Source organism: Callospermophilus lateralis, chromosome X (assembly GCF_048772815.1).
Source record: "Callospermophilus lateralis isolate mCalLat2 chromosome X, mCalLat2.hap1, whole genome shotgun sequence".
NCBI lineage: Eukaryota > Metazoa > Chordata > Mammalia > Rodentia > Sciuridae > Callospermophilus > Callospermophilus lateralis.
Genome location: NC_135325.1, coordinates 52,474,583 through 52,498,225, shown reverse-complemented (window position 1 = coordinate 52,498,225; position 23,643 = coordinate 52,474,583). Strand labels below are relative to the sequence as shown.

Below are 23,643 nucleotides of genomic sequence, written 5' to 3'. Positions count from 1 at the left end.
GTGTGTAACTTTGAAAAAGAAAACCCACATAAATTTCATCCATCAATTTCCCATTGGCCACATCCTTATGTACCTCCTCAAACTATGCTTACAAATCAAGTGAGATTTCTACTCACAGAAAATGTGTTACCACGCCCTACTGAATTGTGTTACCATTTACATATGATCTTGTAGATTAAGGTATTTGAGTTCAAAACTAAGAATATTTCAGAACCACACTAAGCTTAGTAACACCCAATTCCTAACTTTTGTGTTAACAGCTAACGAAATATCATGGATAGATAAATCCACAAATAATCCCAAAACTTGTCTTTATCTGTTATTTGAACCCGTTTCTTTATCAGAAGCTACATGCCAGAAGAAAAAAAAATGGACCAGTTTTACTTTTCATTTCATCTTACCATGTCATCCCACTTTAACTAGCTCATATTAATCAACCTTTATTCCAAGTTCCCCTGCCACTTGGGTTTTCAATTTTTTTTTCATAATTGCACTTTTAATATTTTTAAGTCAATCTCAAGTTTTCGTATGTCTTGTATTTTACTTCCAGTAAAATATCACAGTCCTCTATGCAAGCATGAGATACATTTTGAGATTGTCTTTTCATATATATCTTGTTCTGTATTGTCTGGTAATTTACAAAGGTCTGTAAATAACTCACTTCCAGTCAAGTGAGTTAATTTTCTTTCAGTTTTGTCAAAACCATTTCTAAACTCCATCTTCATTTCTCCTATGAAGGCTTAGGAACCATTAATTTAACTAGCTGTATACCCTCTCATGAGGGTAACTACATTTAAAAAGGCAAAGGGATCAGAAAGGAAATAAAAGGTAATTAGTGATGAAAAGTGGTTATGAGGATGAATTATCCCCAAACTGACTTTATTTTCCCAAATCAAGAGTAGACAAACCCATCCTTTATGCTAAAGGAAGATGAATTCCTAATGAAAGTGAAAGGTAACTTGAACTCTCTGCAAAGAAATCCTTATTCTGAAATAATCTGCCTCACTGTGAAGTGACAGTTCTCTAAGAAATGTATTACCTGTTTCCTACAAAGAGAACCTTCACTCCTTTAGCAGTCAAGTGAGTTAATTTCCTTTCAGTTTTGTCAAAACCATTTCTAAACTCCATCTTCATTTCTCCTGTGAAGGCAATCAACTCGGTGGTATCTATACACATAGACTGGCTTGAAAAAAATCTCTGGAAGAATTAAACATAAGGTTCTTTTGAAAGCAACTGGTTGGATTCAATCTAAATACATTTATTTCTGACAAATCCTAGATATATTTGTGACTGCTTAGCAGCAGGAACTATGTAATAAATTTAATAGTCTAGCAGGAATCGGAACTTGAGAAATAGTCATTGGTGAGGAAAACCCATACATGATCAATAATTATCCATCTGGAATCCTACAAAATAAGGCAGAAAAGTCACTGTTCGTTTACTACGTTTTTGTCCCCACTACAAAAGATCCTTGGGTGCATTTACAAACACATTAGACACCAAACCTTGCTAGGATCACACCTGGGCTATTCAGCTTCTCCAAACTCATTAACTGAAAAGATATAGATTAATTGGAGAGAGTTCAGAGAAGAGTAACAAAAATGATTAAGGGGCCAGAGGGATTGATTTATGAGCAAAGATTAAAAGAATTTTGTCTATACAATTTAGCTAAGTGATGACTAAGGGGGAAGGGGGTGGGGACACAACTGTCTGAAGGGTGTAAACACCAAGGAGAGAGGAGAATAATTTACTATGCAACATGAGAATATAACTAGGGCTAATAAGCTATAATTACCCAAAGGAATAACAGAATAAATGTTTTAGGGAAACTCAGAACCATAAGACTGCCAACTTGTTTCTCAAGGAGACACTGGCAGCTACTTATAACCCTAGTCTCATCCAGATTAACAAGTATGTGGTATGGAATAATCATTTGATGCCATTGAGCTGCCTCCTCCCCCACCCTCTTCAACGGTTCTACATTTTACATAAATGCAGTATGTTTCAAGTCCAGCCTAGTACACAGGTCTACATAATTTTGTCTTCATTAGCTTTGGTGAGCCTTTCAAAGTTTAATTCCAGTAGTGGTTATACAAGAACCTTTTAGGTTTGCTGTGATTTTAATTGTAAAGCATCAAAATAAGGGAACAAATCTGGAACTGAGAAAATCTTGAATTTTTCTTCAGATTGTAAACAAACCACAAGTCATACTGTTTGTGTTTGGAATCTCCAATAATAAACTTTCAGATTGTATTTCATGTCGAGAAAAGTTCAATTTAAAAACACTAAAAATAAATCTTTGTAGGCTTCATGATTTGTGTAAACTTTGGAATGTGGTTCTTCAGAAAACAAATTAGTCTGTGGGTAACTGCAGGCTAAGTTATTTAGCTAATTCCTATTGTGCTATCATGACATTCCAGAGCATTGCTGTTTAACCTTGCCAGATAAGATTTTGCATGTTACTGCAGCAAAAGCAGCTTCTTTTGCATGCATATTTTTCTCCTTTTCCTTTGTGTTGGGAATCTTCATAGGATGATCCCATTCTGGAAGTAGTGTTTTAGGGGGTTTTGTGTTTTGTTTCGTTTTTTTTCATTATGGCACTGACAAGTTCTTTGGTTTTATCACACATTTTCTACTTCCTTGTCAACTGTTTCGGGGAGAGTCAATAATAGCTCATTGCAACATTTTATTTGTTTTGTCTTTTGCTGTTCTAGGTTTTGGTCCGAGGCAAGTGCTCTACCACTGAACTACACTGGTCCCCAATATTTTAAAAATATATTATTTTTTAAATTTGGAATACTTTTAGATTTACAGAAAAGTTGTGGAAATACAACAGAGTTCTCATGTCCTCCATCTTCCGTGTCCCCTATTTCATTAGTATTACATCAAATGAACTAATACTGACAGATTATTATTAATTAAAATTCATACTCACATTTCATTAGTTTTAACCTAATGTCCTTTTTCTGTAAAAAGGTCCCATCCAGGATGCCATAGTACATTTAGTAATCAGGTCTTATTAGTTTCCTTTCAACTATAGCAGTTTTCTCAATTTTCCTTGTTTTTGGTTACCTTGACAGTTTTGAGGCATACTGCTTAGATATTTTGTACAGTGTACCTCAGTTGGGATTTATCTGATGCTTGACTCATGATTAGACTGTGAAATTAGTCTTTTGAAGGTAAAACAACAGAGGAAAATACCATTCTGAATAAATAATAGCAAAGATACATAATATCAACAAGACTTATGATCAATGTTAACTTTGGTCATGGGGCCAATGTCATGTACATCAGGTTTCTCCACTGTAAACTTTTTATTTTTCCCCTTTTCAATATGGTATTCTTTTCCCACTTTTGATTGGTTGTTATATAGTAGACTATTGTTTTAGTTTTACTACGTCTACCTTTATTGGAATTGAAGGAGCAAATATTTATAAATTGTTAGACTTTATTTATATTGGGAAAAGGTATTTAAAATTCAGGCAGCTACCTTTTTATAAATGTGTGGATTTTGTGCTTCTGTATTAATTAGCTACAACTTAGGCAAAGGAAGTACCTGCTAAAGTGAATACTAAGTCACAAGTGGCAGAGAATCAATCCTATGTGATTATTGTGCAGAAAATGCAAGGAGTTTTATTAGTAAGCAAGATGGCTATAAGATAATTGTTTTTCTGGATGTGTCCAAGATTTAACTTTATTATCCTCTACCTCACTATCTTCACACTGCCCCCCGATACACACACTCCACTTTATATCCTTACCATCTAAACATGGAAATCACAGTGAGAAAGAATTAAGTGTATGCAGAATACATATGCAGCATAATATCTTCAGTGATTTTCATTCCTTTTCCTGTTACAGATACATAATTTCTTCCAAAAATTACTTGATTCTGGTCTCCACCCACTCCAGGTAGTGGGGATGGAACCCAGGGTCGCATGCATGTGAAGCAAGCACTCTACCACTAAGCTACACACCCCAACCTCTGCGTATGATTTTGTTTGTCCTTTAATGCTAACTTGGGTCCTATTTCTATGAATAGACTGACTACTGCCATGTTACCCCTGTCTCTACCAAGCTTTAAATTTATCTTTCCCCCTTAAATCCTGATCCCATCTTTCTCCATTCTACATATCATTCTTCCAGGGTCAAACTAGGTGAAAATATTGGACAAACAATTTTATTTTAAATGTGACTGGGAAAGAATACAACTAATATTAATTGAACATCTACACTACACCAAGGCACTTTTATATGTGTTCTTCGCAACCCCATGAGCTAATTGTTATTCCGATCTTACAAATGAGAAAATATATCTATATGTACTATTCCCCTCTGCTTAGGATACTCTTCAGTTCCAACTCTATCTAGTGACCTACCAAATTCTCAGGAGCAAATTCAGATGTCATCTCTTTGGGTTGTAGTCTCAGCACTACCCAAGTCAATTTGTAAAAGTAATCTAATACTTGCTCCTGGTCAAGTCATCATGCTAAACCATGGCTGTGCAAAAGGCAAGAGTCATACCTTAATGACATTTGCATTCCCATTTCAAAGCTGAGAGTCATTTGCATTCATGGTATGATATCACAGTGCTTATTGAATGAATGATTTGAAAGTTTATATAAATGCACATTTTTTCTGTGTTGTAGGTAGGTGGACTTAGAACCATTTGAGAAAATCTATTCATATTCATGATAAATCTCTGGGAAGGGGTAGAAGTGAAAGGTGGTGATAACTATGAGTGGACACATAAGGATAATGAGGCAAAGATTTTTTGAATGAAGAGATGATTATCATATTTTTATTTTTGAAAACAAAATTACTATTCTAATAATGCAAAGTACAAAAAATAAAAGTTTTAAAGTCCCTTTGGCTGGGGCAGATACATAGCAAATAATTTAAAATCAAGGATATTTCCTTGGAAAACAGGTGGATATAGGTTATATTTGTAAATAGTAGAAAAGCATTTGTAGGAATTCATAGAAAAGTTTTGGTAGGCTGGATGCAATGGTTCACTCCTATAATTCCAGTGACTTGAGAGGCTGAGGCAGGTGAATCGCAAGTTCAGGTCAGGCTGGGCAACTTAACAAAACCCTGACTCAAAAATAAGTAAATAAAAATAAAAAGGGCTGGGGGTTCAATTCCCAGTACAAAAAAAAAAAAAAAATTTAAAGTTTAAAAAAAAAAAGAAAAGTTTTGGTAGCCTAATATCCTTTACAAAAAGAAAAAAAAAAAATCTACTTGGTGAATCAAATCCTTTGGTTAACTTTAGTTCTGTTGTATTGAATGTTGCTACAAATAAATGTGCTACCAACATACACTTAGAAATCTCTTCATTCTATAAGTTTCCACTATTGGTTTTAGTATTTGTTGTAACAGAATTTGACCTTTATTGGCAAGGAATAACACAAACCATTTCTAATCAATTCTCAGGCAGGATATGGCAGCACTTTCCACACAACTAGGTACCAGCTGATAAGAGATTAGGTCTCTGATTACCATTTCAACAGTAACCATTAGTACAAGTCAAAATGAAAATTGTGACTGGCAAGTACCCAAGGATTTTAGTACTAACATAATTACTTATTGCTTAGAACTTGGCTCCACATGGTCCCAGTTCAATGTCAATTCAAGACCCCAGCAAGATACTGTACATTTGACTTGAATTGCCAAAGAAATTTGAAAACTTGTTTAAAGCTATTAAAAGCTTTCTTGCTGTTTTTTTTGGCAGTGCTAGGTAGAACTTGGCTCATCATGGAACTGGGGTAATCAGAGAGTGAGCAAATGATAATTTAGGTCCTTAGGCAAACATACAGGCTTTGAAGCCAGAATATTTCTAATTGCATGTCTAATGCCCAATTGACATGATTCTAAGGTTAGACAGCTACCCCAAGAAGCTACTCCTAGTTGCTGATTGTTTGCCACTGACCCTCCATTCCTTCACACAGAACTCTACTTCACACAGAGCGTCACACACATTCCTTGGTCTACTAGAGTTGAGGATATGCATCATCCTGGAGTGTAGATTCAACTCAAAGTTAAAGGAAAAAAAATATGTGTACACACATATATTCCTTGTAGATTAAAAAAAAATCCAAGAAAAGACTATCCTCACCCATCCTGCTGTGGTGGAGGCTGGGGCATTGAGAAGTAGAGAGAATAAAAGCACTGCTCTAAGTCATGACTACTTTTCTGGATTGCCCTTCTCTCTCACCTCTGCCCAGAAGACTCCTGCTTACTTCTCAAAGAGCATATCAATTGTCATCCTGCCCAACTTCCCTACCCTAAAGAAAAACTCCTCTGTGAACTTACTGTGGTATTAACCCCACAAATATGATTAGCTGCTTAACTCCTTACTAGATAGATTTCAAGCCTCAGAAGAGCATCTACAGAGCTATTTAGATACCCAGGGCCTTGCACAATATTTTAAAGGCAAGTACCTAGTAAATAGTGGATAAACGAATGGATGAATGGATCAAAAGGTGAACAGACATAAAAAAAAAATGATCACTGTCCACGCACCTAAAAAAGATTCTGATCTCCTATCCTAGTGTTCTAGTTGAGGCATTGGAATATAGAACTAGGCAGGTGCTCACTAGGTTGATTTCAACTTATATATCAGTTAATTTTTTTAATTGACCTAATTTTTTTAATTGGGGAAAATAATGTAATTTACTCTACTAAAAGTTTCAGAAAGAAAAACCATGTAATTGTATCAATTGGTACAAAGTTTAACAGAATCCAACACCAATTCATGATAAAAACTCTCACTTAATTAGTATAGGAGAGTTTCCTCATTCTGATAAGGGACATCTACAGAAGTCCTATAGCTAACCTCATACTTTAGGAAAGATTAAGTACTTTTCTAAAATCAAGTAATAAGGCAAGGATATCTACTCTCATTGCTTCTAGTCAACATTGTTCTGGAGAAGTTCTAGCAATGCAATAAGGAAAGAAAAAATAAACAAGAGGCAACTGGTTTTGAAAGGTAACAAAACCATCTTTATATGCAGACAACATGATCATCTTTGTAAATGCCATACAAAATTTACAAAGTAAGTGAAAGAACTAGTAAGTGAATTTAACTAGTTCACAGGCCATAATATCACTATTTAAAAATCAATTGTTTCTATATACTAGCAATAAACAGTCATAAATTAAATTTTTCCAATGATACCATTCTTTTTATTATCATTATTAGAGCTTTATAGTTACACATAGTAGATGGATTCATTCCAACAAACTCATACATGCATGGAATTTAATTTCAGTTCATGATTCCCCCCATTTCCCTCCCCCTTTTCCTTCCAGTCCTTCCTCTCTTCTCCTATTCTCCTTCTACTCTATGCTATACTTCATTTCACTTGTCTACTAATTGGTATTTGATTGATTCTTTATGTTTCTACATATGAGAGAAAACATTGACCTTTGATTTTTTGAGTTTGGCTAATTTCACTTAGCACGATAGTCTCCATTTCCATCCATTTACCAGTAAATGCCAAAATTTCAATCCTTTTTTATGGCTGAATAGGACTCCATTGTGTGTGTGTATGTGTGTGTGTGTGTGTGTGTGTACAACAATTTCTTTTTTAATATTTTTATTAGTTATTGATGGACATTTATTCATTTATGGTGCTGAGAATGGAATCCAGTGCCTCACACATGCTAGGCAAGCATCTATCACTGAACCACAATCCCAGGCCAATAATTTCTTTTTTTATTTGTTCTTTTTAGATATACATAACAGTAGAGTATATTTTGATATATTATACATATATAGAGTATACCATACTAATTAGGATCCCATTCTTTTGGTTTTACATGATGTGGAGTTTCACTTGTGTTATATTCATATATGAACATAGGATATTATTTTAGATTCATTCCACTGTCTTTCCTATTCCCATGCCCCTCCATTCCCTTTATTTGCCTTTGTCTAATCCACTGAATTTCTATTCTTTCCCTTCCCCCTTGTTGTATATCACAATTTTTAAATCCATTCATCTATTGATGGGCATCTGGGTTCATTCCATAATTTAGCTATTGTGAATTATGCTGCTATAAACATTGATATGGCTATGTTGTTGTATATCAATTTTAGATTTGGGGAGAAAATACCAAGGACTGGGATGGTTCTATCCCCAGCTTTTGAGGAATTTACATACTGCTTTCCAGAGTGGTTGTACTACACTGTAGTCCCACCAACAATGTATGCGTGTACATTTTACCCCACATCCTTGCCAATATTTATTGTTACCTGTACTCTTGATCATGGTCATTCTGTCTGGAGTAAGATGAAGTTTTAGTGTAGTTATGACTTGTGTTTCCCTGATTGCTAGAGATATTGAACATTGTTTCATATATTTATTGTCCTTTTGTGTTTCCTCTTTTGAGAAATTTCTGTTTCATTCTTTTGCCATTTATTGATTGGATTATTTGATTATTTGTTTATTGGTGTTAAGTTTTTCTATTTTTTTTATATTCTGTATATTAATCCCCTACTGCAGGAATAGTTGGGCAAGTTTTCTCCTATTCTGTAGGATCTCTCTTCACACTTATTTTTTTTTTTTTTTTTTTTGTACCAGAGACTGTACCCAGGGAAACTTAAGAACTTAAACACTGAGCCACATCTCCAACCCTTTTCCTTTTTTATTTAGAGAGAGAGAGACTCACTAACTTGTTTAGGGCCTTGCTAAGTTGCTGAGATTGGCTTTGAATTTGCTATTCTCCTGACTTAGCCTCTAGAATTACAGGTGTGTGCCATCATGCCTGGCTGAAACAAATCTGAGAATGAAACCAACTCACAGTGAAGCAGTAAAGAGGGAAGTCATTTGTATCCCTGGATCCTGCTGGACCAGCCCAATTCCCTCTTTCTTTTTGTACCAGAGATGGAACCCAAGGAAACTTAACCCCTGAACTATATCCCCTTTTATTTTTTATCCCAGCCCCTTTTATTTTTTATCTTTATACAAAGTCTCTCTAACTTGCTTAGGGTCTCGCTAAAATGGTGAGACTGCCTTTGAACTTGGGATCCTCCTGCCTCAGCTTTCTGCATCTCTGGGATTACAGATATGCCCCACCATGCTCTTAATCATTTTCTTAGCAGTGAAAAAGCTTTTTAATTGATGGAATCTCATTTATTGATTCTTGCTTTTGTTTATTGCACCATGGGGATCTTGTAAGGAAGTCAGTGCCAATTCCTATATGATAGAGTGTTGATCCTATATTTTCTCTTTTTTTCATGTATTTTCTTCTAGCAGTTTTAAAGTTTTTGGTGTAATTCCAAACTCATTGTTTCATTCCAGTTTGAGTTTTGTGCAGGCTGAGAGATATGGGTCTAATTTCATTTTCTACATATAGCTATCCAGTTTTCCAGCACTACTTGTTAAAAAGGCTATCTTTTCTCCAAGATACATTTTTGGCACCTACATCAAATATTAGATGGATATAGGTCTGTGGACCTGTCTGTCTTCTATTCCATTTGTCTTCATGTCTATTTTGCTGTCAATACCATGCTGGTTTTGAACAGTAACACTGATTTGTTTGTTTGTTTGTTTGTTTGTTTGTTTGTTGAACCCAGGGATGCTTTACCACTGAGCCACATCCTCATTCCTTTTTATTTTCTATTTTGAGACATGGTCTTTCTAGGTTACTTTAGGGCCTCTCTAATTGCTGAGGCTAACTTGAACTTGTGATCCTCCTACCTCAGCTTCCTGAATCTCTGGGATAATAGGTATGGGCCACTACAGCCAGCTAATAGCATTCTTAATAGCATCAAAAATATACTATATGTGAAGATGCCATTTTTCTCAGATCTATAGGTTCGATGTCATCCTAATTTTATTTTTGTAGAAGTTGATGCACTGATTCTAAAATTTGTGTAGAAAGGCAAATTACCTAAACTATCAAAACAACTTGAAAAACAAAAAAATAACAGAGTTGAAAGACTTGTGCTACCTGATTTCAATGCTTATTAGAAAGTTACACAAATCAAGACATAGTGTTTTTAATATAAAAATCATCAGCAAACGGGGCATAGTGGCAATGCCTATAATCCCAGCAACTCTGACTTCAGGAACTGAGACAAAAGGAACCCAATTTTGAAGCTAGCAAATAAAATTTAACAGATTAAAAGGCCTGGGGATATAGTTAAATGGTAGAATGCCCCTAGGTTCAACCTCTAATACCAGGGAGAAAATAATCAATAATAGATCAAAGAGAAGAATAGTGACCCAAGAAATAAAAACAAACATATACGATCAATTGATTATCAAAAAATTATAAGCAGTTCAATGGAGAAAGCATAGTTCTTTTAATAAAAATATGCTGAAACATTTGAGAATATTTTTATAAACCCTGATTAATACCTCATATTCTATATAAAAATTGACCCAAAATGGATCCTCACCTAACCATAAACTCTAACAAGTAAACTTATAGATATGACACCAATAAGAAAGCATGATCCATAAAAGAAATAATAAGATGGATGTCAAAATTAGAACCTCTAGTCTTCATAAGACACTGTTAAGAAAATTAAAAAACATGATATAGATTAGAAGAAAATATGTTCAAATCACATATCTGATGCAGGACTTATCAAGATTAAATAACAAACTTTAAAAACCTCAATGATAAGAAATAAACAACTCAAAATTTATAATGGGTGAAAGATTTAAACATATTTAAACAGAGAATATATATGAATAGATGTTCATTAGTCATTAGGGAAATGCAAATTAAAATCACAGTGAGAGACATTGCACACCTATTAGAAAGGCTAAACTTAAAAAGACTGACAATACCAAGTTTTAATGAGTATGTGAGAAACTGAAACTCTCATAAACTGCTGTTGAGAATGTAAAATGATACAACCACTTTAGAAAACAGTTTGTCAGTTTCTTATAATATACATTTTTATATGGTGTATGTAACCCAACAATTCTACTCCTAGTTATTTTCTAAGAGAAATGAAAACATACATCCACACAAAGAATTGTACACCAGTGTCCATAACAATTTTATTTTTAGTAAGTAAAACCTGGAAACAATTATTATGTCCAGTAATAGGTGAATGGATATATAAATGGTTATATCTATACAACAGAATACAACCTACCAATAAAAAGGAATGAACTGCTGATACATGTAGTAACATGAACAAATCGCAAAATAATTATGCTTACTAAAAGAAGCTAGACAAAAAGAACATACTGCATTATCTATTTATATGAAATTCTAGAAAATAAAAACTCACCTATACTGAGAGAAAGCAAATCATTAGTTGCCTAGGAATGAAGATGGCATTCTTCATTTTAGAAAACAAACTGTTTTCTAAAGTGAGAAGGCTAAATGAGAAGGCATTACATAGGAATATGAAGAAACTTTGGGGGGTGATGGGGATCATTATTTTGATTATGATGATGATTTCACAAGTATACATACATATGTCAAAACAAGTTGTGCACTTAAGTATGTGGAGATTATTGTACAAAGGCATAAAAATTATCTCTGTGACTGAAAATGAAGTTGGTCACATCTTAATCCAGCATTTGTGTTGTTTCAGTGATTGTAAGAGAAAGGGCATAATCTTTGAGGCAGGGATGGGATGGAGGGCAAGAAGCCAGTTAGATAATAGAGATAGGAGCTATGCTTAGGTGGCTTCTTGCCAACACTCTTTTTCAGGTGAAGGTCTCAGACACTGGTTTGAGTTTAGATTTCTGTTTCAAGGTTCCTGGTTGATTTTGAAATAGCCATATTATTTTTATTTTTATATCTTATGAAGTAATACATACATGTGGTTTTAAAAATATGAACTATGTACATAAAAGCTTATAATATAAGCAGTGTTTCACTGTTCCAACTCTTGCTCTACTAATCCTCTGAAATTACCTTTAACTCTATTAATCGTTTCTGTTTAGTTCTTCTGGTAATTGCCGCTGGTAATTCTATTTTTTGATTTATATATTTTAGGCTTCGTTAACTTTTTGATGTGATAAATGAGGCTTTATTTATCTCACTTATACTCCCTCTTGTCCTGATGTAGTTAATGTGCTTTTTAGGTCCTCTGTTTGAAGAATATACTTAGGCCTTTATTTCTTGTTCCATAAAGTATAGACAACCTCTGAACTCTGTAAGAGGAAGATATTAGTTCCCTACTCTTCTCTTTATCTCTTATTCTTTTAGTTTACCAACTCTTGTCATTTATACTTTTACTTTTTACACTGCCAAGAGGGATATTCTTTATCTACAGCTATCCTTATAATTATGTATCCTACACTTTTATATATCAGTTAATTCTAAAAGTCGAAAATCAGTATGCAGTGTTTATACTATTGGTAACCATTTAAATATTTTCTCTCTTTATCAAGTGTTATGAGAACATTATATTCTTAATTTATACTTTCTGAATTTTCTAATACTTTATTCTTCTTGCATTTTCTGTGACATGGTTCAATCATTCTAATTTCTTAAAGATAAAATTGTGAGACCTTCTCCCTCTCTTTTCTTGGATGCCTTCCTTTTGGAGTCTTCTTTGCTTCCATTTGTACTTACTGTTCCTTAGGCCTCCTGTGCAATTATCATCCTTGGACTTACATTTTTAGTCTTTGCATTTAAGTCCACTATTCCAAAATACAGTAAGTAATACAGTAAGTATGTCTATCTTTGTTTATGCTCTCATTTTTCTGGAGTACATCCTTAAGTAACTTTGTAGGGGAAAGGTATGGGAGGTAAAGTTTGAATTTTTGCAATCTTAAAAAATATGCTTATTTTGCTAACAGACTTGATTGATATTTAGAAACCAAATTATAGGTTCAAAATAATTTTCACTCAGAACTTTGAAGGGATTCCTCCATTGTTATTATAAACAGTGTTGCCAATAAGATGGCCAATAATTCCAACCCTTTTTTACTTTTTTGGTATCAGGGATTAAACGTAGGGGTGCTTAACCACTGAGCCACATCACCAGTCATTTTTTTTATTTTTTATTTTCAAGACAGGATCTCACTAAGTTGCCAAGATTGGCCTTGAACTTGTGGTCCTCTTGCCCTCCTTTCTCAGCCTCCCGAGTTGCTAGGATTACACATGTGCACCACTGCACCCAGTCCATTCCAACTCTTATTCCTTTCTTTAACTTGATTTTATTTCCCCTCTGGAAGCTGTTAACATCTTATTTATCTTTGATTTTCTGAAATTTCATAATCTATCTAGGAGTTGAACCAAATGACTGGCTACCCCAAATATAAGACCTATAAATTAATAAGCCCTTCCCATGTACATAGAGTCATTATGTTGGAGGCCCCTCAAATTCCTGAATATAAAGGCCATTAATGCTCATAGTGTCTCAATTCATACACAATTTATTCAATCTCTTTAGAGAAAGACCATATTAGCTTTTCATCACCATGACAAAATACTTGAGAAAATTAACTAAGAGGTAGAAAAGATTTACTTTAGCCCCTGCTTTGAAAGATTTTCAGTCCATGGTCAACTGGCTCCATTTTTTGTGGACCATAGGTGGAGATAGAACATCATGGCCACAGAAAGTGGTGGAACAAAGCTGTTCACCTTACAGCAGCCAGGAATTGGGAAGCAGAGAACAACAGACACAACGTACCCTTCAAAGGCAGGCCCCAAGTAAGGCACTCTTCCAACTAGGCCCCACCTCCAAATGTTTCCACCACTTTCCAGTAGAACTACCAGCTGTGGACCAAACCTTCAACACATGAGCCTTTGGGGGAAGTTTCAGATCCAAACTATAACAAAAACCTTCTGATTGTTTTTTCCCAGAATAAATGTCTGTATACTAAGGGTTCTGTTCATAGGGGAGGAATATGATTATTCAATACACAGATTTTTCAATGAATTTCTAACATTTCATTCTCACCCTCTCCCTTACTTGGCATTTCCAATTTTCAAATTTCTCTGTGGTCCTCCAGGACAGAGCATCATCCTCCCAAACTATAAGCCCCCTCTGTCACTTTCTCTGCTCATTTTTATCAGGCAGTATCCTATCTACTTTCTGCCTTTCAGAAATGTATTAAAATCTCTTTTCTGCTAATTCCCTTTATTATTCTCTTTATTATGTCTTTTTCTATTTGTCTGTCATTTTAATGTCTTAGGCAAGAAGAACTAAAATTGTTTGGTAATCAGCTACCTTGATCCAGATGTCTATATTCTTGTTTAAATTTTAAAGCATTCTGTGAATTTTTTGGAAATAGTTATAATTAGGAGCAATTAGCTAAGAACTGGACAAATCTACATTGTTTATCCTTTAGTAGAAATTAGAGGATTCATTAGGGTTAAAACTCAGGGAAAGAGATTAGTAGATAGTAATGAAATCTAATTCTCCATTGCTCTATGGAAAGATGGCTTTAGTCCTAACACTAACAATCAAACAATGGATATGCATAAAATTGAGTTTAATGAATAGGTTATTTGCCATACTTCATTTCATTTGTTTATATTTTATCTTAATTTCTTTTTGAGTGGGTAACTGCTGAGATACTATGGAAAAGATTTATGAAACCATACTCAGCATGAGGCTTTCTTTACTCACTGTCATGGTCATAAGCAAGAGTTAGGAATTTTCCTCTGAGAAAATAACATTTCCATAGAAACACTCTAGTACTGAATTCTAATCAAGAGCCATATTGAAATTTTTTTTTCTCTCGGTTTTACGGCTCTTGAAACAGGACTAGTCTGCTATTATATCACAGAAACAGTTATTTGGTGTTTATCTCAAGGGAGGCCCTGGCCACACTTGGGCACAAAAGGCACTAAAATGCCAAGTTAACTGAGGACAGCATTGCAACTTAGAATTTATCTAATCTCACAGTAAAATGCTCTTCCCAGCCTCACAGTTTTCTTGCTAGTCTTTTTATGCCCTTGGTGATTCTAGTTTTGCAGTTTTTTTTTTTTAATTCTGCACTTATGTCCCAGGCCCCTTACTGTTTTTCCCATTACTCACATTTAGTTCATTTATTACAGGCTGAATCTCTGCTGATTATATCATCTCTGATTAATCTGCCTGCCCTTAGTATACTTGTATCTTATATTCTATCCTGCTTAACCTCTCCCTTTGAACTTATAAACTGGTTACTGTGATTCATTTTCTATACTGATATTCCTGTGAGCCAGTCTTGGAATTAACAATCTGCTGGCCACATATCTGTGTTCATTTCCTTGTCATCCACCTTCCAATGTTTCGGACCATTGTTTCTAGCCTTTCTTGTATCATCTGAGCCTTAATTATAACCATTGAACTCTTGTCTACAATTTATTTCAGTATCTACTTGAACTGAATATGATTCATCTTTCCCTAAAATCCCCACTGTTTAATTTTCTACAATGTTTGGAACACTTTTTCCCTTTCAGAATCAATAGTCATTTGTTTCTCAATTTGCTTCTTCCTTCTATCTTAGTCTCCTCCAACAAATCCTGACTGTTGCCACTCTCTCTTCACTAACTACCTCAGTTTTATCCTTCCTCCATATCAAATCTTGAATATTGCTGTTTAGGTCTCCACTGAAAATGGAATGGATTTTGTGGAATGCTATGGACAGTAAAATGTTGGACAGGGGTGGGGCAGGGAATCCTATTTAAACTAAATGGTCTGTACAGGCAGTCTCATTTTTCCTCATAATGCTCTTCCAGCCGACATCAGTTCAGTTCATAAAGGTAAACTGTGGCATTGTTAATACAAATTTTCAAGATCCTTTTAAGAATTTATAGATTTTTATCTGTACTAATGTTTTGGAAATCCAAAGCTCAACTAATTTTTTAAGTTGTTTCTATTCAGAAATGATAGAATTTACTGATTTGCAGGTATTATAAGTGGAAGTATGTTTTTTTCCAAAGCACCTTTCACTTTAAAAGTATGAAGGTACTCCCAAGGCAGAGCAGTGACATCTAGTATATATTTCTGCCCTTCATCTTATTCAAAGATATCACAACTGATTTTGCCCACACTCAAGGGAAACAAATCCTAAATCTTCAACCAAGAGTCCTTTCTGTCTGACATATATACAAACTGCTTTTTGATTTGTGGCTTCAGCTGCTATTTGTATAGCCTGTCACTGTCTGTATTTCTGTGTTCAACTTGTGGTCAGCTGAAAGCCTTTGCTCAAAAAGAGTTTCCAAATTCCACATTGCTGCATTCCAAGCTGGTCTCTGCTGCTGTTTTTCCCAGCAGCCCACAGCTATGTCATATTATTTGAAGCTATGCTTTTCTGCATCTTTTAGAGTATTTCTTATGCCACCCCTGCTTGTGGTTATGCCATAAAACTCATCATACCAAAGATGGTTGGGTATCTTTCTGTCATTGCATCTCTTCACATGTCAGCAATGAACATCACTTTAATGCTGATAGACCAGCTGACTTCCAGAATCTCAGTAGTGGTGGTCCTCTCTTGCCATTTCACATTAAACATGACTCTGGCTCCAACAATAAAACAGATCAATGTGGTAAATGTGACATCTGTAGTGGTTGTGAATTTTCAAAATTTATGCAAAACCTGGACACAACTAGTATTATTCACTGATGAGAATTCAGTAAGCTTTTGTTTTTCTAGCTCTATTCTGTATGTTCAGGAAACAGAAAGTTGGAAGAGAGGTCCATTTCACCTCTTTGCATTAGAAGTTATGTTATTTATGATAATTTGCCTTGCCTTTTGCTATGTATCTTAAACAGATTTCACCCTTATCCAGAGGACAAGTCCAGGGCTGGGGATGTGGCTCAAGCGGTAGAGCGCTCGCCTGGCATGCGTGCGGCCCGGGTTCAATTCTCAGCACCACATACAAAAAAACAAAAGATGTTGTGTCCGCCGAAAAACTAAAAAATAAATATTAAAAAAAATTCTCTCTCTCTCTCTCTCCATCTCTCACTCTCTCTTTAAAAAAAAAAAAAACGGAGGACAAGTCCATACCAACTCTGAATCTAAAAGTATATGTACCTTGGAGGAGCTTACCTATAAAGGGAATAAAATTAATATTAAGTTATAGGAGGTATTATTTGATAAATGTTACATGATTTATACAGACCAAAAATGCACATTAAGAAAAGCCAAAGATTGGGCTGGTCTGTAGTACAGTTTCACACTGATACAATTACCAACTCCTCAAGCAAAGATACTGTTCTTTTTTATTTTTATATTTCTTATTTTGTTTTCTACTTTACAGTCACTTGCATTGTTATACAGTGATTTTTAAGTTAAATTGCCTAGGAAGCAGGATTCAGTGACTGCTTTTAGCTCTGAATATGATGGAAAATGTTGGTTGTGTTTAGCTTCCATGTTGAGCTTTTCTACATAATTTTAGAAATCTCTCAACATATCAACAATAGAGGATAGCAAGCCCTGGCACTCACATGAGAGATATTCAAGGTGCCAAGTTCATTTGAAATTTATGCTGATTGCTGCTACTTCTACCCCCATACTGCCAGTGGCAGTTCTCATGGGATGCTGTGATCATCATTGAATGTTCTTGTTTGTTCACTCCCAGCAACTGGCACTCTCTGTTCAGCAACCAACACACACTGTGCTTCTCATTGCTGTGTTTGAAACCTTACTGTCTCCTATTATGTAGTGCTATCTTTGCACTACATGGAAGCACTGTATTATTTTCATGTTCATCTATGTGTGTGAAAGATGGTATCTAGTTCAGCACTCTCCATATGGTAAGCACTCAGTGTTTGTTCAGATGATAACCTTTTGAATGAACCCTTTCTACAGACCTTTTGTTGACAATCAGAGCATGTTGAATTAAGGGTTCTTAATAAGATTAGAAGTGTGTTCAGTGCCACCTTTTGTATTCATTTTATATCCATGACATGTTAATAAGCATTTGGACAACCCTACTTCACTCATTGCTCATACCTTGCTTTAGTAGGATCACTTGGAGATTCTGTTGAATATTTCAGGGCCTAAATGCTTCTATTTTATTTGAAGGTCCAAGATGATTGTTGATAGTTGATGGTGGTGATGGCAGTGGTTGAAATAAGAAAAATAGATCAGTTTTTGATAAATATTAAAAGTGAAACTTCTTTCAAAATAGGCAATTTGATATTTTACAAGATCTGGTACTGGTATGTACTTGCCTCCTATTGAGAGAGATGTAGTACCAATTTCTACAAACAGATTAACTCCAAGAATAACAGAAGAAAAGGTTAAAACACTGACTATGCAGGAGACCTATTTTTCCAGGAAAGAAAAAATAGGTCTTAGCCTTCCTGATCTGTAGATAATGAACTGATTGAAAAATTAACAATATAGCAGTTTCTTAAAGTGTGATTTAAGGACTCCCTGTGTCAGAATCCACTAGTAGACAAGTTTTGAAAAGTCAGATTCTAGGGTCCAACCTCAGGCTTCATCAGTCTAATTTGTGGGAGAGGAAAGTCTGGGATTCTACATTTTCTTGCACGTGCTTAGTGATTCTGAGCACACCAAAGTTTGAATACCACTGAATTATAGGGTTTCTCAGTCTTTGGATTTCATTGATTTGTTTCCTGCCTATGGCATATTGAGTCCTTAGCCTACTTCTATATGATGGTCTCCAAAAATAGGTCCAATTAGGGTCAGATAAAATTCTGACTTTAAGGAATGGATTGGTGATAATATGTACTATAGTTTGAATGTGTCCCCTTCAAATTCAGATGTTGCCAATAAGGAGGTATTAAGAAGTAGGGCCTTTAAGAGGTACATAGGCTATTAGGGCTCCTCCCTCATTAATAGGATAAAGTACTTCATAAAAGAGGCTTCTTGAAGTATTCAGCTCTCTTGTCCTTCCACCTTCCACCATGTGAGAAGATAGCATTTCTTCCTCTAGAGGGCACAGCAATAAGGCACCATCTTGGAAGTAGAAAACAGCTCTCACCAGACAACCAAATGTGCCAGAACCTTGGGGGACTTACCAGCCTCCATAACTATGAGAAAATAAATTTCTGTGCTTTATAAATTGCCCAGTCTCTGGTATTTTGTTATAAAAGCATAAATGAACTGGGGTAGTTCAGTTATTCTTTTAATAGACATGTATAAATTAGGGGCCTACTGTGTGCCAGACTGAGGGCTTGGCACAAGGTATAAAATTATGGATGATGTGTGGCCCCTTCTCTTAAGAGGCTTGTGAGTCATGTCCTATGAATCATCTAGAACAATCAAGTTCATTAACCATGAAATAGAAATGAATTAGATTCTTTCTATGTCATATAAAAAGTACCCAATAATTTTGTGGGTTTAGATATTAGGGAAAAATATGTTTGTAGTAATATCTGGAGAGTCAAATAGCAATAATGGATGTATCCCTCATGTCTCACTGCTAATGAATTGTTTCCAGCTGAGATCCCTGTAATCTGCAGGTGCTGTTTACCATGTAATTGTACCATAAGAAACAAGGGTGTAATCACTTAATAAAGTGTAAAGAATTAGATTTTTTTTCCCCCTTGAGCAAAATTCCTGGCTGTGGCCAACATTCCTGATGCCTCCTCCCTTGTGCAATAGGAAAGCAATATTCTAAAAGAGAAGGCTGTTTTGTTCATATTCTGCAACTTGCCTCTGGAGGCCATACTAATGAATGCAAAACTAAAGCTAGAATCCTAGACTCCTTGTATGAACAGCAATTGATTTTTGTCTTTACCATTATACTATATAGAGGATAGTTTATCCACCTACCTCTGAGACTCAAAGCACTGTGAATAGGGAATCTCTTTCCTTTGAAGCAGTATATTGTATTGTTTTTCTCTGTATTTTATTGATAAAATAGAAACCATTCAAAGCATTTTCATATACAGGCATTCCCCTTCTAATGAACACTTGACTTATGGATATCTTATACCCATCAACAGCATCTCTTGAGGTAATTTTGAGATATTCCTACTACACATGGAAGCTGTAGTTTTTTCTGCTGTCTGCAGAAGTTTGTTTCTCCCTCATCCCTCTTGTTCTGGGAGTTTGAGTTCTCACAACCTGTCATCAGACACTTTGGAACAGTAACTACATGAGCATCTTGTCTCACTATCACCACCAGGACATGAGGTGCATAAGGCCCTGCCAGACCTCTTATAGGAACTGCACTCATGAAGGAGCCCACAGACTATGAAGGAACCTCTGGAGTTGTACTTGGTGTAGCATGGAGGTTCTCCATTTGCATTTTTAAATCCCTTTTCCCTAGGAATAACATTATCCTTTACCCACATAGAACTTCGTTAGATGATAAATTCATGTATTCATATTGCACCCAGGAATCAAGTAGTAAAAGAATGGTCTCTAAGCCACCAGAGAATATGCATCTTACTTATTGTAAAAGCCATTCAAATTCACTCTCACTGCCTTTTTATTCTGTTTGTACATGAATCTGATGAGTTTTAACTAGATATCAAGCCTATAGCAAATTATAAACAGCAAATTTGAAGGGACCACAAAAGATGTTACAAGTAAGGGAAGTGAAATCTGATAGTTTACAGCGAGATAACATTAAAAAGAAGTTTAAGAATTCAAAACCAACCACAGCGAAACACTAATTTATATCCACCAGAATGGCTAAAATTAAAATTACTGATAATACCAAGTGTTGGTGAAGATGCAAAGCATTAGGACTCTTGTATGTTGCTGATGGGTATATAAATTGGTACAGTTACTCTGAAAAAAATATTTTCGTACTATCTTATAGTAGACACATATCATGTAACCCAGAGGTTACATTATAGGTGTTTACTCAAGAAAAATTAAAACATATCTACACAAAGACCTATACATGGAGGTTCATATCAATTTTATTTATTCTAGACCAAACTGGAAATAACCCAAATGCCCATCAATGAGTGAATGCATTTTAAAAAATGATAGAGGCATACAATAAAATATTGTTCATCACTAAAAAGAATGGACTACTGATACATGCAACAATGTGAATGACTTCAGACATTATGTTGAAGGAAGAATCATATTCATATGTATAAAAATTATTTTGTGAGATGCTAGTCTAGAATGAGAAAAATTGAGATATAATGATGGAAATCAAAAACTGTGGTTGCCTGGGGCAGGTACTGAAGAATGACTAGAAGGTGCACAAAGGAAATTCTGATGTGATAGAAATGTTCTGTATCTTGAATGGGTGGTGGTTACAAAGATATATACATTTGTCAAATCTCTTCAAACTGTATGGTTAAAATTCATGCATTTTATTATATGTAAATTTTACCTCAAATTTTCATAAGGTACAGAATTTTAGAAAAGGAAAAAAATCCTTCGGATGATCACTGCCATAGGACCAAGTCTAAATTCCCTTAACATGATCTAATTCCATAAGATACTGAACAACCCTTGGTTCATTTCTCACAATTCCTCCCCACCTCCTAGCACTTATTCTAAACTATTTGTAGTTGCAAAAACTGCTATTCTGTTTTTACTCTGGGTCTTTAAAATACAATTCTCCCTTTGCCTGAAATTCCTTTTCAATTTTGCATTTATCACTGAATCCTTAACATCTTTCAGGATCAAATAGGTAGTACCTCTGCCAAGAAGCCTCATCTACTCCTGGTCTGTATTGGGTGCTTCCCTTCTTACTCTCAGAGAACCTTAATCTCCTCTCTAGCAAAGCATTATTGTAGTTGTAATAATAATGAACCCCCTCAATTATAGTGGACTGGGGCCATTTAGGGTATGGGCAAATAGTCTTCCACATATTCAGTGAGCCCTATATTAAGACTAATTTCTATTCAATATAGTTGAAGTATGTTTCAGCATTCAAAAGTCTTCAATAAAACTCTTCTATCCAGCATGACTTATAGAGTTGTAAATGATTGAGATTTTATTGTAAAATAACAGTCTGATTTTATGGTATTATTATTAGTACGTTAGTTTATTTATATTGCGGACTAAGTAACTTTCTGTGGATCTAGCCAGACATCATTATGTTGATTCTGTGGGAAAATGCATTTTACATTCCAAACAAGTGACTCAGAAATCCTGCTCAGTTGAACCATGTAAAATTGCTGATATTCAACCATTTTTGACATAAAGAAGTGGCAGTTTCATATGGTTCAATCTAAATACATTTTAAAATGCAATCCTATTGATCAATTAGAGATTACCTGTATATTCACCTATTAATTTGATATTTAACATATTAATATACCCTCCAAGATGCTAACCCTAAAAAAAATGCTAACCCTGCACCTTAAGGCTATTGGATATTAATGTTCCATATAAACAGTAAATCACAGGGCTTTAAACATAAAGTTTGTATGGAATGTTAAGACTTTCTGGGGTTCAACTCATTTTTTACAACTAATAAGAGATGCAAGAGACATGAAACTCTGGAATTGTTCTTTTTTGACACTAGAATAAAATGCAGATTCATTTTATTTCAGTTCATTTTTTTCAGTTCCAAACTAACCTATCTATTTTGATGATTAATTTTTATAATAGTAATAGTGAACACTTAGTGAGTGTGTATTACATGCTGATAAGTGCTGTGCTAATCCTACAACTGCTTTATGAGAAAGGAACTATTATCCCTATTTTCACATGAGGAAATTAAAGCTTAAATTACTGTCTAAGATTACACAGCTAGTAAGTTGTTGAGTCAGGATTAGAATAATTCACAAATGAAACTTTGTTTTATTATGAGAGACAGTGATTACAAGACAGTAGAAGAACAAGTACCAAAATGAATCTTTCCTTTTCTAACCATCATGTTTTATTAGGATATATGATTGTATGACAACTTAGTAGTGGAGGAGGGCAAGTAAACTTTTCCTTAAAAATTATTAAATAGGATAAATAATCTACTTATTTACATGATCAAAATGATTTTTTAGACTACAAGTGTTGTAGGAGTCTAGGAAAAAGAAGAAAATAATTTTTCACTTTGTTATGAGTAATTCCCACAGAGTGTTGACATACAGGGTACCTCAGTACCAAACCAAAGTACAGCATAAACAGGAATATGACAAAATCAAAGGTCTACAATAATGAGGTCCAAAGAGGAGTAGCAAACTCAAGTCTAGTTCTGGGCAAGCATCATTATTAGTATATATGAGGAGAGTTAGAAATTTGGGGCTAGGCCCTCTGAACCCATGGACACTTGTGACCTGTTGTATCACTCACTAGATATTCAGGGAAGAAGAGAGGGGATTCAGAAATTAACTAAAATGTTATGCCTTTGTGGTTCAAACAATAATGGTATCAAAATGAAAGCATTTGTATAATGCAGGACAAGATAGGGTCAGGCTTCAGACATGTTGACTTTAAAGTAAAGGCAGACCTTCTAATGAAAACTAGTTGCTTTTTGTGCTTTTGTTTGTTTGTTTTCTTTTAATGTTGGCTATGGCTGACTAGGGTCAACCTTTCACTCATTTACTTGTTATTTGCACAGATGGCCCTGCTGAATTTCTTCTTCCCTGATGAAAAGTCATACTCTGATGAGGAAAGTAGGCGTGTTCGCCGCAATAAAAGAAGCAAAAGCAGTGAAGGAGCAGATGGTAAGTCTACTCAGATGATCCTTTGTCACTTCTGAGTTATCTCTTAATAAAAACACCCTTCATCATCTCATATATTGTTCACAGATCCAAGGTCACAGAAAATTTATCCAGCCTAATGTACCAAAAGATCTTTGACATAGAACTGATATATACAAGGATCCTCC

At 34.9% G+C, this 23,643-nt stretch overlaps 1 protein-coding gene across 8 annotated transcripts in view; it reads left to right on the top strand.

Annotated features, from left to right (window-relative positions):
- Eda (ectodysplasin A) overlaps positions 1–23,643 on the top strand; it is a 332,917-nt gene that overhangs the window by 232,440 nt on the left and 76,834 nt on the right. For all 8 annotated transcript variants that reach the window (XM_077106621.1, XM_077106617.1, XM_077106619.1 and 5 more), the window contains exon 2: positions 23,374–23,479. In XM_077106621.1, the coding sequence (XP_076962736.1) occupies positions 23,374–23,479 (106 nt within the window). The remainder of the gene's footprint in view (positions 1–23,373; positions 23,480–23,643) is intronic.